This window comes from Nerophis lumbriciformis, linkage group LG11 (genome assembly GCF_033978685.3).
Source record: "Nerophis lumbriciformis linkage group LG11, RoL_Nlum_v2.1, whole genome shotgun sequence".
In the NCBI taxonomy this organism is placed as follows: Eukaryota; Metazoa; Chordata; class Actinopteri; order Syngnathiformes; family Syngnathidae; genus Nerophis; species Nerophis lumbriciformis.
Genome location: NC_084558.2, coordinates 37,477,288 through 37,491,263, shown reverse-complemented (window position 1 = coordinate 37,491,263; position 13,976 = coordinate 37,477,288). Strand labels below are relative to the sequence as shown.

General features: G+C 38.0%; 1 protein-coding gene across 2 annotated transcripts in view; it reads right to left on the bottom strand.

The window, feature by feature from the left end:
* LOC133610429 (uncharacterized) overlaps positions 1-12,186 on the bottom strand; it is a 45,842-nt gene extending 33,656 nt beyond the window's left edge. The window contains exons 1-7 of one of the 2 annotated variants that reach the window (XM_061966680.2): positions 12,052-12,186; positions 11,641-11,731; positions 11,501-11,554; positions 8,205-8,285; positions 8,047-8,135; positions 3,000-3,036; positions 2,825-2,919 (exon numbers count right to left, since the gene is read on the bottom strand). In XM_061966680.2, the coding sequence (XP_061822664.2) occupies positions 2,825-2,919; positions 3,000-3,036; positions 8,047-8,135; positions 8,205-8,285; positions 11,501-11,554; positions 11,641-11,714 (430 nt within the window). In that variant the 5' untranslated portion in view covers positions 11,715-11,731; positions 12,052-12,186. Of the gene's footprint in view, positions 1-2,824; positions 2,920-2,999; positions 3,037-8,046; positions 8,136-8,204; positions 8,286-11,500; positions 11,555-11,640; positions 11,732-11,829; positions 12,025-12,051 lie in introns of those variants that run through there. The other variant, XM_061966682.2, reaches the window with a different exon arrangement.
* Between the last annotated feature and the right edge of the window lie 1,790 nt (positions 12,187-13,976).

Genomic DNA, 13,976 nt, shown 5'->3' with positions numbered 1-13,976 from the left:
TTGGCCCTACTAGAAGACCGTGTCCACCAACTATAGCAGAGTAATTTCGTAACTTTAGACGCTGCGGACACATCTGCTAGCGTTAGCTGTAGCGAGCTGACTAGCCCTAAACGGCCTAAAAAGCAACAGTGAACCGGTTGAGACGCATAATAGATTTAGCCCTTTAGCTAGTCCTACACCCCCGTCTACCGGGTACCACACCTTAGCCATGAAGGACTCCATCCCCCGAAACATACAGCTGGGAAAACCAGCCATAATTAAGTGTATTCCCGGGGCCAGAGCACCTGATATTGAAGCTAATCTTAGGGAGTTAACTCGCAACAGGCCTAGTAAACACGTACGACAGGCTAATCGCACCACTAGCTCCGCAAACATAGTTGTATAGGTTGGCTTCAATGACAGGGTCTAGCTCCATCCTATCTTGCTGATAGTATTGTACCATATGTCTCGGCCAGAAATCTGCATTCTAAGAACTCCGGCTTATTAGTGATTCCCAGAGCCCAAAAAAAGATATAGAGCGTTTTCTATTCGGGCTCCAGTACTCTGGAATGCCCTACCAGTAACAATTAGAGATGCTACCTCAGAAGAAGCATTTAAGTCCCATCTTAAAACTCATTTGTATACTCTAGCTTTTAAATAGACCCCCCTTTTAGACCAGTTCATCTGCCGTCTCTTTTCTTTTCTGCTCTGACCCCTTCTCCTGCGGGGAGAGGTTATCAGGTGACCACAGATGACGCGCCAGCTGTTAAAGGTTGGGACCCGGGGTGGACCACTCCTGGTGGACGTCTCTGCACTGCTGACATGTCTCCATTCAAGATGATCCCCTGCTGGCCCCACTATGGACTGGACTCTCTCATTATTAACTAGAGCCACTAGTGATGCAATGATGCATATACGTTCTTTAAAAAAGGCAAAAAAGGTTATATCTACATTTAAAACGTGTTATTATATATTAGTATTAGCATATATTTTTCTTACATCAAGTTTCTAGAGACTTCTCCAATCATTTTAGTACCTTGTTCTTTCTTAAAAACAACTAGCAAAAAATATAGCATCTTTTTCTGGCGTTATTAGAGACTGTACTTCTGTCCCTATATGTCTGCGATGAACATACTTTGTGCTGTTGATCTAGCCTTTCTCTCTTTAAAAAGATGCCACTGTCCTCTTAATATTTGCACGTTGCACATTTTGTAGATCGCTGTCCACGGGTATATCTCGGATATAACGTACGCCGACATCGCAAACAGGCTGCCTTCGCTCCAGACAGTCCCTTGCATTTTGCTTACATCATCCTGTTTCAGCAGCGCTGTTTCGCTGATCAGTCTTTTCTCAGCGGCCAAATTTTTGGTCCATTATTTGTCAAAAGTGTTCAAATATATATATAATATACAATACACAACACATACAGTATATACATATGTATATATATATATACACACATAAACACATATATATATATATATATATATATATATATATATATATATATATATATATATATATATATATATACATACATACATAAATACATATATAAATATAAACATATACAGTATATATATCAACTCATACTGTCATGACCTGCTGGTGTTAATGTTTATGTTCACGTGTTATTGATGTTCGTTCCAATGATCGTGAACAGGAAGGTGGTGTTGTGTGTCCGAAAATGAAGCACACAGACGGATGTGTGTGCACAGGAGGGAATAGGTGTTGGAATTGGGCCGATTGTTAGCATTAGATTGGCAATAAAAGTTAAAAAGAGCATGAGACATTGTGTGCTTTCCTCTGAACACTACATTATATTAATATAATTTGTTTTCACATATAAATCCCACATTTTTAAAGGTGTGGCAGCTTTTATTTTGCTGTGGCAGGCCGTCACAATCAACTAAATGTATGGGAAACCCTATATCCCCCTGACAGCCAGCATCCTTTGCAGTGGACATTGGTGTTGCACATAAAAGGGCTAATTTCTTTAAAACATTTGTATTGCTGTTAAATGAAATACAGTGGTACCTCAACTTACACGTGCCCTAACTTAGTGTTTTGAGATAATCAATCAATCAATCAATCAATCAATCAATCAATGTTTATTTATATAGCCCTAAATCACAAGTGTCTCAAAGGGCTGCACAAGCCACAACGACATCCTCGGTACAGAGCCCACAAAGAGATAAGAGCTGTCTCTTAGCTAATTGTTTGTTTTTATTGGCTCTAGTTAATCTATTGCTTGTATATCGCTAGAAGATGGGCCTAATTATGAATTAATTAATCATTAACATTAATCAATCATGTGGAATTGAGTTGATTAGTCGCATTAATCTTGAAGCAATTGGGGCCACCTTGAATGCATTACTTGGCCTCAACCAGAAGAGAAACTGTTGACTTTGCAATTTAAACATGATGTCGGCTGTTCATCAATATTTTCATACCAAGAAAATGAAAATAAACAAAAAAACAAAAAAAAACAGAACTTTTAAAAATTATTATTAAATATATCAATATAGATTAGTGTCAAAAACATTGTTTTATTTCATCTTTAATTTTCTCAATTAATTACCCTGACAATACTATACTAATAAATGGCAATATTGATATATTGTCCCCCCAATGATTGGATGAGTTTGGTGTGGAAGAACTTGAGAAAATATTCTACTGGATCCAAAAATTCCCAACTAACCCCGATAATATTACAGCAAGTCGTTTTATAAGTGTTAACTGCATATTTCTTTTACCTGCAATACGATTAATAACCTGGTGTTCCGTAGTTATTGATAACAGTGTATGTCCTAACTTGTATGTATTTGTTTACCACTGTTTTTACCTGCTATAGTTGACGAGTGAGAACTCGGAAGAGCCACGTTAACGTCCACCATGTTGACATCGTTAACCTGTATGTTCTTCCCACCAGCTGTCACACTGTTCACAATTAAAATCATCACCATAGCAACCAGCTATCAGTGAAAATGTAGGTGTTGCTTTAATTACACACAACTCACCATGATTTTTGACCGTCCTGGGCCAGCCCAGTGAAGTCTGTGAATGGAAAACATCTCATTTAATTCAGTCCAACCACATAAAAGATTTGAAAATGTGTATATTTGCTCGGGAAAACGGACTGAAAAAGACATATTGTCTTATATTTGGAGTCTAGAGCAGGAATGTCAAACATGCGGCCAAACAGGTTTAATCCTGTCCGCGAGATGAGTAAAAATGAGCTGCATTTCTAAATTAAAAAAACTGCTGTTCTCAATGTGTCCACTGGATGTCGCAATAGCAATTCTGTTAGGCAAGCTAAGGGTTTATACCGGGGCCGAGCAAGTATGCCAAGCAAGAGGTTCACAGTAAAGCGGGGCTGCGGCCACTCCCCTTTGACTCAACGTAAAACCTGCCGTTTTACATCTTCTGCATCAAACAAATTGTGCTTTCGCTCCTTCATTTCCACAAGATGTCTGTCTGTTACGTTGCATGTAGTGGTGGTTTGTTTGTTTTGTGTTTCTTCAGGTCACACTCATTCACTGCCTCCGCTGCCAATCAACCGGTTCCTGTTCCCAGCTGCTCCTCATTTTACCTGTTAATCAGCCAGCCAATTAACTTGTGCCACCTGTTTCTTTGTCTTCATTTTTTTTTTTTTACCTTTCAACTTTTGTAAGTATCTGCAGCCTAGTCTTGGGAAATGTTAGACTGAGGCCTCTATACACTACACACGTAGGATTTGTTTGTGTATAAAGACACCAGGCTTGGTGGTGGCTGTCACCCTTGTAGGTTTTGGACCCCCTCTTTGGCTAGAGTAAGTAGGTAGGTTTTTGGTTTATGCTAATGAAATAGCTTTAGTTAGTAAGCTTACCTTTCTTTTTCAGAGGAGTCTTTTGGTATGTTTTGTTCATTTCTTTGACAGCACCTGTATTCCCAAGCTAGGCTAGTGTCGTGTCTTGTTGTTACCCCCTCCCCATGGTTACTTTTCAACAACACTAGTTTTGTTTTCAATTCTTGGCTTTGATGTCTTTAATTTACACCTCATTTAGTTTATGCACTTTTATGCTGTGTTCTCCTAAGATCCCTAGACTCAGAGCCATCTGGGAACGTAACACTGTCAAAAAAGAGAAAAGTGGATGCAGAGTGTTCCAGAAAAATCCTCCTCCTATTCATTCACGGAAGAATGGGAAACCACATATCTTTGTGAGCAAGTTTTCTCAGTAATGAGCTCCCTTCAGGCAAGCAGCTGCAGAGTATAAGGAGTAAAACCACCAGACTCAGAGACAGCTTCTTACCTAAAGCTATCAGACTGCTGAACGCTAGCTTCACTATACAAACTTTGCTATTTACAAACCATGTTCAAGAACTAAGTTCATGAATCAAGGTTTCACTGTATTTGATAGTTTTTATTTATATTGTATTTTGGTCAATCACAGATAGGCTGTGACTTGCAGGTTAATGTCTTTGTAGATACACTGAGACGAAGTCTAAGTTTATTGTGCTCTTCATGGTGTTTTTGCAACTGCACAAATATTTTCCTCAGAATTTTCAACTAACAAAGTGTTTTGTCAGGAGGATTATTTGTGATAAGTACATTTTCAGAATGTGCTTGTTCTATTTTGGGCCAAAGTAAAACAAAGTAAACAATCTGAAGTTGTCGTAGTTGTAAGAAACCCAAAACCAGTGAAGTTGGCACGTTATGTAAATCGTAAATAAAAACCGAATACAATGATTTGCAAATCCTTTTCAACTTATATTTAATTGAATAGACTGCAAAGACAAGATATTTAATTTTCAAACTGAGAAACATGTTTTTTTGCCGATATACATTAACTTAGAATTTAATGGCAGCAACACATTGCAAAAAAGTTGGCTTAGGGGCATTTTACCACTGTGTTACATGGCCTTTCCTTTTAACACTCAGTAAACATTTGGGAACTGAGGAGACCAATTTTTTAAGCTTTTCAGGTGTAATTCTTTCCCATTCTTGCTTGATGAACAGCTTAAGTTGTTCAACAGTCCGGGGTCTTCGGTGTCGTATTTAGGCTTCATAATGCACCACACATTTTCAATGGGAGACAGGTCTGGACTACAAGCAGGCCAGTCTAAGTACCCGCACTCTTTTACTACGAGGTCACGCTGTTGTAACACATGCAAAATGTGACTTGGCATTGTCTTGCTGAAATAAGCAGGGGCGTCCATGAAAAAGACGTTGCTTGGATGGCAACATATGTTGCTCCAAAATCTGTATGTACCGTATTTTCCGCACTATTAGCCGCACCTAAAAACCACAAATTTACTCAAAAGCTGACAGTGCGGCTTTTAACCCGGTGCGCTTTATATATGGATAAATATTAAGATTCATTTTCATAAAGTTTCGGTCTCGCAACTTCGGTAAACAGCCGCCATCTTTTTTCCCGGTAGAACAGGAAGCGCTTCTTCTTCTACGCAAGCAACCGCCAAGGTAAGCACCCGCCCCCATAGAACAGGAAGCGCTTCTTCTACTGTAAGCAACCACCCGCCCGCGTAGAAGAAGAAAAAGCGCGCGGATATCACCGTACGTTTCATTTCCTTTGTGTGTTTACATCTGTAAAGACCACAAAATGGCTCCTACAAAGCGACAAGGATCCGGTTCATGAAAAGACGCAATCTCTCCATCCGCACACGGATTACTACCGTATTTCACAGCAACTGATATTCCTGTGAACCGCACTGTGGAACGGGAGCACGTACGGTGAATATTCGCACCACAGGGAATGAGAAGTCATCCTTCACTGTGGTTCTAGCTTGCCATGCTAATGAAACTTCCACCCATGGTGATATTCAAAAGGAAGACCTTGCCAAAAGAGACCTTTCCAGCCGGCGTCATCATAAAAGCTAACTCGAAGGGATGGATGAAGAAAAGATGAGCGAGTGGTTAAGGTAAGTTTAAGTTTACGCGAAGAGGCCGGATGGCTTTTTTCACGCAGCTCTGTCCATGTTGATATACGTATGTTTGTGATTGCACATTTGCGTACATTTTGGGAGTGAACAGAGTTGTTAGAACGCTGGTTTTTAATATATTATTAAAGTTTGACTGACCTATCTGACTGTTTTTTTGACATTCCTTTAGCGCAGTTAGATGCGGCTTACAACACCGGGCGGCTTATAGGTGGACAAAGTTTTGAAATATGCCGTTCATTGAAGGCGCGGCTTTTAACCCAGGGCGCCTTATGGTGCGGAAAATACGGTACCTTTTCAGCATTAATGGTGCCTTCACAGATGTGTAAGTTACCCATGCCTTGGGCACTAATACACCCCCATACCATCACAGATGCTGTTTTTTTAACTTTGCGCATATAACAGTCCGGATGGTTCTTTTCCTCTTTGGTCCGGAGGACACAACATCCAGTTTCCAAAAACAATTTGAAATGTGGACTCGTCAGACCACAGAACACTTTTCCACTTTGCATCAGTCCATCTTAGATGAGCTCGGGCCCAGCGAAGCCGGCGGCATTTCTGGGTGTTGTTGATAACTGGCTTTTACTTTGCATAGTAGAGTTTTAACTTGCACTTACAGATGTAGCGACAAACTGAAGTTACTGACAGTGGTTTTCTGAAGTGTTCCTGAGCCCATGTGGTGATATCCTTTACACACTGATGTCGCTTTTTGATGCAGTACTGCCTGAGGGATCGAAGGTCCGTAATATCATCGCTTACGTGCAGTGATTTCTCCAGATTCTCTGAACCTTTTGATGATATTACGACCGTAGATGGTGAAATCCCTAAATTCCTTGCAATAGCTCGTTGAGAAATTTTGTTCTTAAAGTGTTCGACAATTTGCTCCCGCATTTGTTCACAAAGTGGTGACCCTCGCCCAATCCTTGTTTGTGAATGACTGAGCATTTTATGGAAGATACTTTTTATACCCAATCATGGCACCCACCCGTTCCCAGTTAGCCTGTTCACCTATGGGATGTTCCAAATAAGTGTTTGATGAGCATGCCTCAACTTTCTCACTCTTTTTTGCCACTTGTGCCAGCTTTTTTGAAACATGTTGCAGGCATCAAATTTCAAATGAGCTAATATTTGCAAAAAATAAAGTTTACCAGTTCGAACACTAAGTATCTTGTCTTTGCAGTCCATTCAATTGAATATAAGTTGAAAAAGATTTGAAAATCATTGTATTCTGTTTTTATTTACCATTTACACAACGTGCCAACTTCACTCGTTTTGGGTTTTGTATTTTTAAGTTATTATGCCATGATTTTACTAGTCCAGCCCACGTGGGAATAGATTTTCCTCCATGCAGCCTCTGAGTAAAACTTTGTTTGACATTCCTGGTCTAGTGGCATATTCAACAATGCTACAACTCTGAACGCTTCACAAATTGCACAAAAGCCTCTTTTTTTAAATGTGGTCTGAACTACAAGCATGTGGATTTAGGATGCTAATTTTAAGGTACCGTATTTTTCGGACTATAAGTCGCCATTTTTTTTCATAGTTTGGGGGTGCGACTTATACTCAGGAGCGGACTTATGTGTGAAATTATTAACACATTACCGTAAAATATCAATAATATTTAGCTCATTCACGTAAGAGACTAGACGTATAAGATTTCATGGGATCTAGCGATTAGGAGTGACAGATTGTTTGGTAAACGTATAGCATGTTCTATATGTTATAGTTATTTGAATGACTCTTACTTGAATATGTTACGTTAACATACCAGGCACGTTCTCAGTTGGTTATTTATGCATCATATAACGTACACTTATTCAGCCTGTTGTTCACTATTCTTTATTTATTTTAAATTGCCTTTCAAATGTCTATTCTTGGTGTTGGGTTTTATCAAATAAATTTCCCCCAAAAAATGCGACTTATACTCCAGTGCGACTTATGTTTTTTTCCTTCTTTATTATGCATTTTCGGCCGGTGCGACTTATACTCCGAAAAATACGGTAATGGTGACTAAAGAAGCAGAATCAAGAAGATGTGATTATTACAAACATGATGAAAGAAATAAAATTGAACTGGGGTGTTGTATTTTCATGGTCGTCCTATATGCGGTTAAATAATGACTGTACTTACAGTTTGTGCCGGTGTCATGTTCATAAGCATGGATCATAGCTTGCAGTCCTGTGACAAGCCTCTGAAACCCCGGACTCTCCTGCAAGCTCCTGCATTTGACCCAAAAAAAAGTTTCCTAACAGATTCCTAGAGAATGTCAACATAAATATACACCCAACCTTTTTGTTATTTTTTCTTTACACACTGGGCAGTTGGCTCTGTTTAGTTTGGTGTTGTCCAGAAGCTTCAGCATGCAAAACCTAAACATGGGAGGAAAAAGCAAAACGTCATAGCATTGATTAAAATTATGAATGCTCGTCGCAGACAATGGCAAACGTGCAGCAACATCCAAGTGCTGCAAATACAGAAATTATCCAAAAAAATACCATAAAACGGATCACACAGAAAAATGCAGCAATCACATAAACACTGGAAGATAAATGATAAATGATAAATTTGTTGTATAGCGCTTTTCTACCTTCAAGGTACTCAAAGCGCTTTGACACTACTTCCACATTTACCCATTCACACACACATTCACACACTGATGGAGGGAGCTGCCATGCAAGGCGCTAACTAGCACCCATCAGGAGCAAGGGTGAAGTGTCTTGCTCAGGACACAACGGACATGACGAGGTTGGTACTAGGTGGGGATTGAACCAGGGACCCTCGGGTCGCGCACGGCCATTCTTCCACTGCGCCACGCCGTCCCAGATAAAAAAAATAATGCAAAAAAAAATTGCTGCTATACCAAAATCATTATTTTTAAGACGTGTAGAATGTTAGTCATCAAGAAAAATTCAGGGCCAGCTCCACTTGTAGACGAGCAAACTTCGGTTTTGTTCTGTGGTCTTGCAACATTTCTCTTGTACGATTGTTTTTGGGGTTTGTGCGTGTTCCTGGTATTTGCAGCATTCATCTTTTGCATGTGTTATATCTCATAGAGTTAAGTATTTTTCATTTCTGCATTTTCCTCATTGCATTTTTGTTTTAATGTTTTTTTGGATAATTTATGTGTTTGGTCGTTAAAGGGGAACTGCATTTTTTGGGGGAATTTTGCCTATTATTCATAATCCCCATGTAAGACAACAAGTTTTTTTTAATATATTCTAATTTGTAAAAGACGGCTAGTCCAAAGTGGCTAACAATGCAGCTAATGGAAGTACACCATTCCGCCCATAAAGCCCTCTAAAAAAAAACCATCCATTTACATCTCATGACCTGAATAATAACCAAGTATTAGCGATATCGGTATTACAAGCGCCAACGCAGACAAACTATTTTTAGCAGTGCCGTGATCCCACAGAGCGAACTAGCTTATGCAGCTCCAGTATTAGCATACTGAGCCGGTGAGCTGCTACATCGACTCTGAGTTGGTGAAAGTTAATTCTACATTATAAATCATGCATCTCTCCTGCATAGTAGAAGGAAGGTTAAAAACCAAGAAACTGGTCAACTTTGACATTTAACTTATACCCAGAGATTGCGAGAACGACACGTACAGACTCTCATTTGCGGCCCTTTTTTTTATTTCAACCTGCGTGAGTATGAAAATGTTTTCATCTAAACGGGAAGATATAAAACATCACATTAGTCAGCATCCCAGTGAGAGCAGACATTGTACAGTAAGTAATTGTTTTATTATGTTTGTGAATGTTGTTCAGCTTTTAGCAATACTTCTGCAGTATGCATAGTGTTTCACAAAAGCTGGAATCTTCTAATCACAAAGCTTCTAAAAATTGTAGCTCAATGTCTGTACAATCAGACTAAAAAGATAAGGTAAGAGCATCATTTGTCCCAAAGTAGTTATTGTCTCTCATGAAGGCTGCCTTTAGTAGTGTTGTTGTTTATCAGGAATAGCAAATGCCGAAATACGTCTGTGAAATGAAGATGCCGCTGTATGCTTAAAATATTACATGTTAATAAGAATGTGATTGTTACTAAATTACATATATACTTACGTACATAAAACGGAGGTTTTTGGATGTTTTTTGGAGCGCTTTATAGACGGAATAGAGAAAATCTCATTAGCTCAATTGTTAGCTGACTTTTGCTAGCATTTACTTATGAGTTGGAATGCATTAGAAAAATAAAAACACTTTTGTTCTTGTCTTACATAAGGATTATGAATGATAGGCAAAAATGTGGTGATATCCTTTACACACTGATGTCGGTTTTTGATGCAGTACTGCCTGGGGGATCAAAAGTCACAGACTTCACTGTTGGTTTTCGGCCTTGCCGCTTACGTGCAGTGATTTCTCCAGATTCTCTGAACCTTTTGATGATATTACGGACCGTATATGGTGAAATCCCTAAATTCCTTGCAATAGCTCATTGAGAAATGTTGTTCTCAAACTGTTGGACAATTTGCTCACACATTTGTTCACAAAGTGGTGACCCTCGCCCCGTCCTTGTTTGTAAATGCCTGAGCATTTCATGGAAGCTCATTTTTACCCAATCATGGCACCCACCTCTTCCAAATTAGCCTGTTCACCTGTGGGATGTTCCAAATAAGTGTTTGACGAGCATTCCTCATCTTTCTCAGGTCTTTTTTGCCACTTGTGTCAGCTTTTTTGAAACATGTTGCAGGCATCAAATTCCAAATGAGCTTATATTTGCAACAACAACAAAAAGTTTACCAGTTCGAACGTTAAGTATCTTGTCTTCATTTTTCATTTATTTCAGGCAATGACATAAAGAAGTACAAGTTGACAAAACATAATAATATAAATTAATATAGTGCATGATTGTCCAGTTTTGCCTGAATGGGAGTGGGAAGAAGATAACTTATTTAATCCCACCCCCAGTTCTCCATTCAGTGATTATACACATGAGTTTCACTCTTACTTTGTTCGAGGATTATAATACAGATGTTGTATCATAGTGGCATTACCACAGGTAACAATAATTATTACACTGTAACAATAATTTGCATCAACAATGTAGGAATAATGAATATACCAACAATGGTAATAGACAACATAGCAATAATGGTAAGGAAACATTGAGCAGATGTTAACACTTTGAGACAGAGTATAGCAGCAGGTCAAATTAAAGACCCTCATCTCTATATTTGAACCAGACCCCATGTTTGTATAATAATTTAAATCGATTAATAGTTTGGCATTGCTTGTGTTGTAAGTCCAGTTTGTTCCATAGTTTTACTCCGCATACAGACACACAAAAACGTTTACGAGTGGTTTTGAGCTCTCGGCAATGCAGTGTTTTCGATTGAATATAATAAAGGATTTGCAGATCATTGTATTCTGTTTTTATATACAATTTACACAACGTTCCAACTTCACTGGTTTTGGGTTTAGTTTTTTTAAATTCTAATGCCATGATTTTACAAGTCCAGCTAATGTGGGAATATATTTTCATAAGGATTATGAATGATAGGCAAAACAAATCCACTAAAATTGCAGTTCCATTTAGGTGCATACAGTAGAATCCTGCAATACTCATTGGTACTTACTTGCAAAACTGATGGTCACACTTGGTAGAAACCGGCTCACTTAATAATTCCAAACTACGAAAAAAGAGAAGACAATAAGTACGATATAGATTAAACCAAAACACCCTTTAATACGAATAATACAAGTATTGTCTATTTACCAAATAGGACATTGTAGGGTCTCCCAAATGACAGCAATACTCCTTTTGACCTCGGTGACATTCGGAGGGTCCATGATGTTTTTTTCTTAATCTAAAACGCAACAAAACAAACCGTTACGAAGTTTCTGCATTGCGTCAGCAAGACAGAGGGAGGATTTACATTTGTATGAATTACTACTGAGTTTTTACCAAGAAAGATGTGTCGTCATGGTCGTCGTCATTACGACTTAAACCCCCGAACAACAAGTTATGAGCCTTGGCTCCAATGTGATTTAGTCAGGAGGTTCGCTTGATTTATATTTGACACAAACGACACCAACATAGTGGCAGCGCCGCACGTTAACTAAAACGATCAAAGTTTTCGAAATGTTGCTGTTTAGTTGTTAAATGAACCTTTTGCAAGGGTCTTACCTCGTTTTCTTACAACCGAGTGATTGTTTTTGTGATTCGCTTCCTTCAGTTTTCCCGCAACTATTGTCTTCTTCTGTGGTTTACATTAAAGAGCAGGTTACAGTTGTTGTTGTTGTTGTTGAGCGCCTCTCACTGGTGAAAGGCTAGAATGACATGGTGCACTTGGTATTATAACGTAAACAAAAATATGCTGTTAACTGCAAATAAAATATTTAAATCGTATTTTGATATGTGCCCATTGTGTGACACAATCCCGGAAAAAGGAAAAAAAAACGTTCTTATATTTTACCTGGTGTGTACGCCAACGTTTATACATTTGTCAACTGGATTAAGCAGCACATTGACACCCCCTACACCAGTGGTCCCCAACCACCGGGCCGCGGCCCGATACCGGTCCGTGGATCGATTGGTACCGGGCCGCACAAGAAATAATAAAAAAAATAAAAAATGTTTTTATTATTATTATTTTTTATTAAATCAACATAAAAACACAATTAGTGCACCAACCCAAAAAAACTCCCTCCCCCATTTACACTCATTCACACAAAAGGGTTGTTTCTTTCTGTTATTAATATTTCTGGTTCCTACATTATATATCATTATAGATCAATAGTCTGCAGGGATATAGTCCGTAAGCACACATGATTGTATTTTTTATGACAAAAAAAATTAATAATAAAATAAAATAAATACACAAATTTACAAGCGTTGACCGGTCCGCAGTGACAAAAAGGTTGGGGACCACTGCCCTACACTACACCTAATCAGCGTTCGAAATTATAAATAATGACGTGAATTTTTGGCAAATCTGAATCAAAACAAAAAAAGGTACACATGTTTATTACTGAATTTGCTAATTTTTCAAACAAATGGTCAAGACCAGGGGTGTCAAACTCATTTTAGATAGGGGGCCACATGGAGAAAAAAATGGTTGACTGGTTTGATTGATTGATTGAAACTTGTATTAGTAGATAAAAAATCACGGCCCGATAACTTGAAAATAAAGTCAACTCCAAATTGTTTTCTTTGTTTAAAAATAGAACAAGCACATTCTGAAATTGTACAAATCATAATGTTGTTGGGTTTTTTTTACACTTACATGTGGCGGTTAATAGTATTCTACCTTTATTTGTCGTTATTTATATTTTCTGAATAAATTATGTGATAATGTTCATCAGTCAACTGGAGGACGTAAACGTATTTATTTGTTTACTTTATAAAAATGGACAGGAACGATACACAATGGGAAAGAAGAATATTGCAAGAAATTGCATTTTTTTCAGTTTTTTTTTTTTGGGGTTCGAACAGCCTGGGAGGAATGAAAGTAAATGAAGAAAGAAGAGGACGTAAACGCCACTACGGAAATGTGTGCTTTGTTTTAAAGATGTGCTATTTGGATTTACACTGTATGAAAAAAATAAAAATTGAAAAGGAATTTTACCTTTGCAACCTCATTATACTATTGGCTGAGTTTTATATTCATAAATGTAAGTTTCTCAATACCGACCTGTTTTTTGTGAATTTAAAAAAGAATTAGAACTCTACATTAAAATGCTCTCTACCTCTAACAACCAAAAAGTTGTGAAAACTATGATGCTGTGTTCCAAATTTGGATTATTTATGGAACTTGTGTGAGCCTATGGCTTTACATTTTGTTTAGGGATATCCGATATTCCGATATTGTCCAACTCTTAATTACCGATACCAATATCAACCGATACCGATATATACAGTCGTGGAATTAACACATTATTATGCCAAATTTGGACAACCAGGTATGGTGAAGATAAGGTCCTTTTTAAAAAAAAAATCATAAAATAAGATAAATAAATTACAAACATTTTCTCGAATAAAAAAGAAAGTAAAACAATACAAAAACAGTTACATAGAAACTAGTAATTAATGAAAATTAGTAAAATTAACTG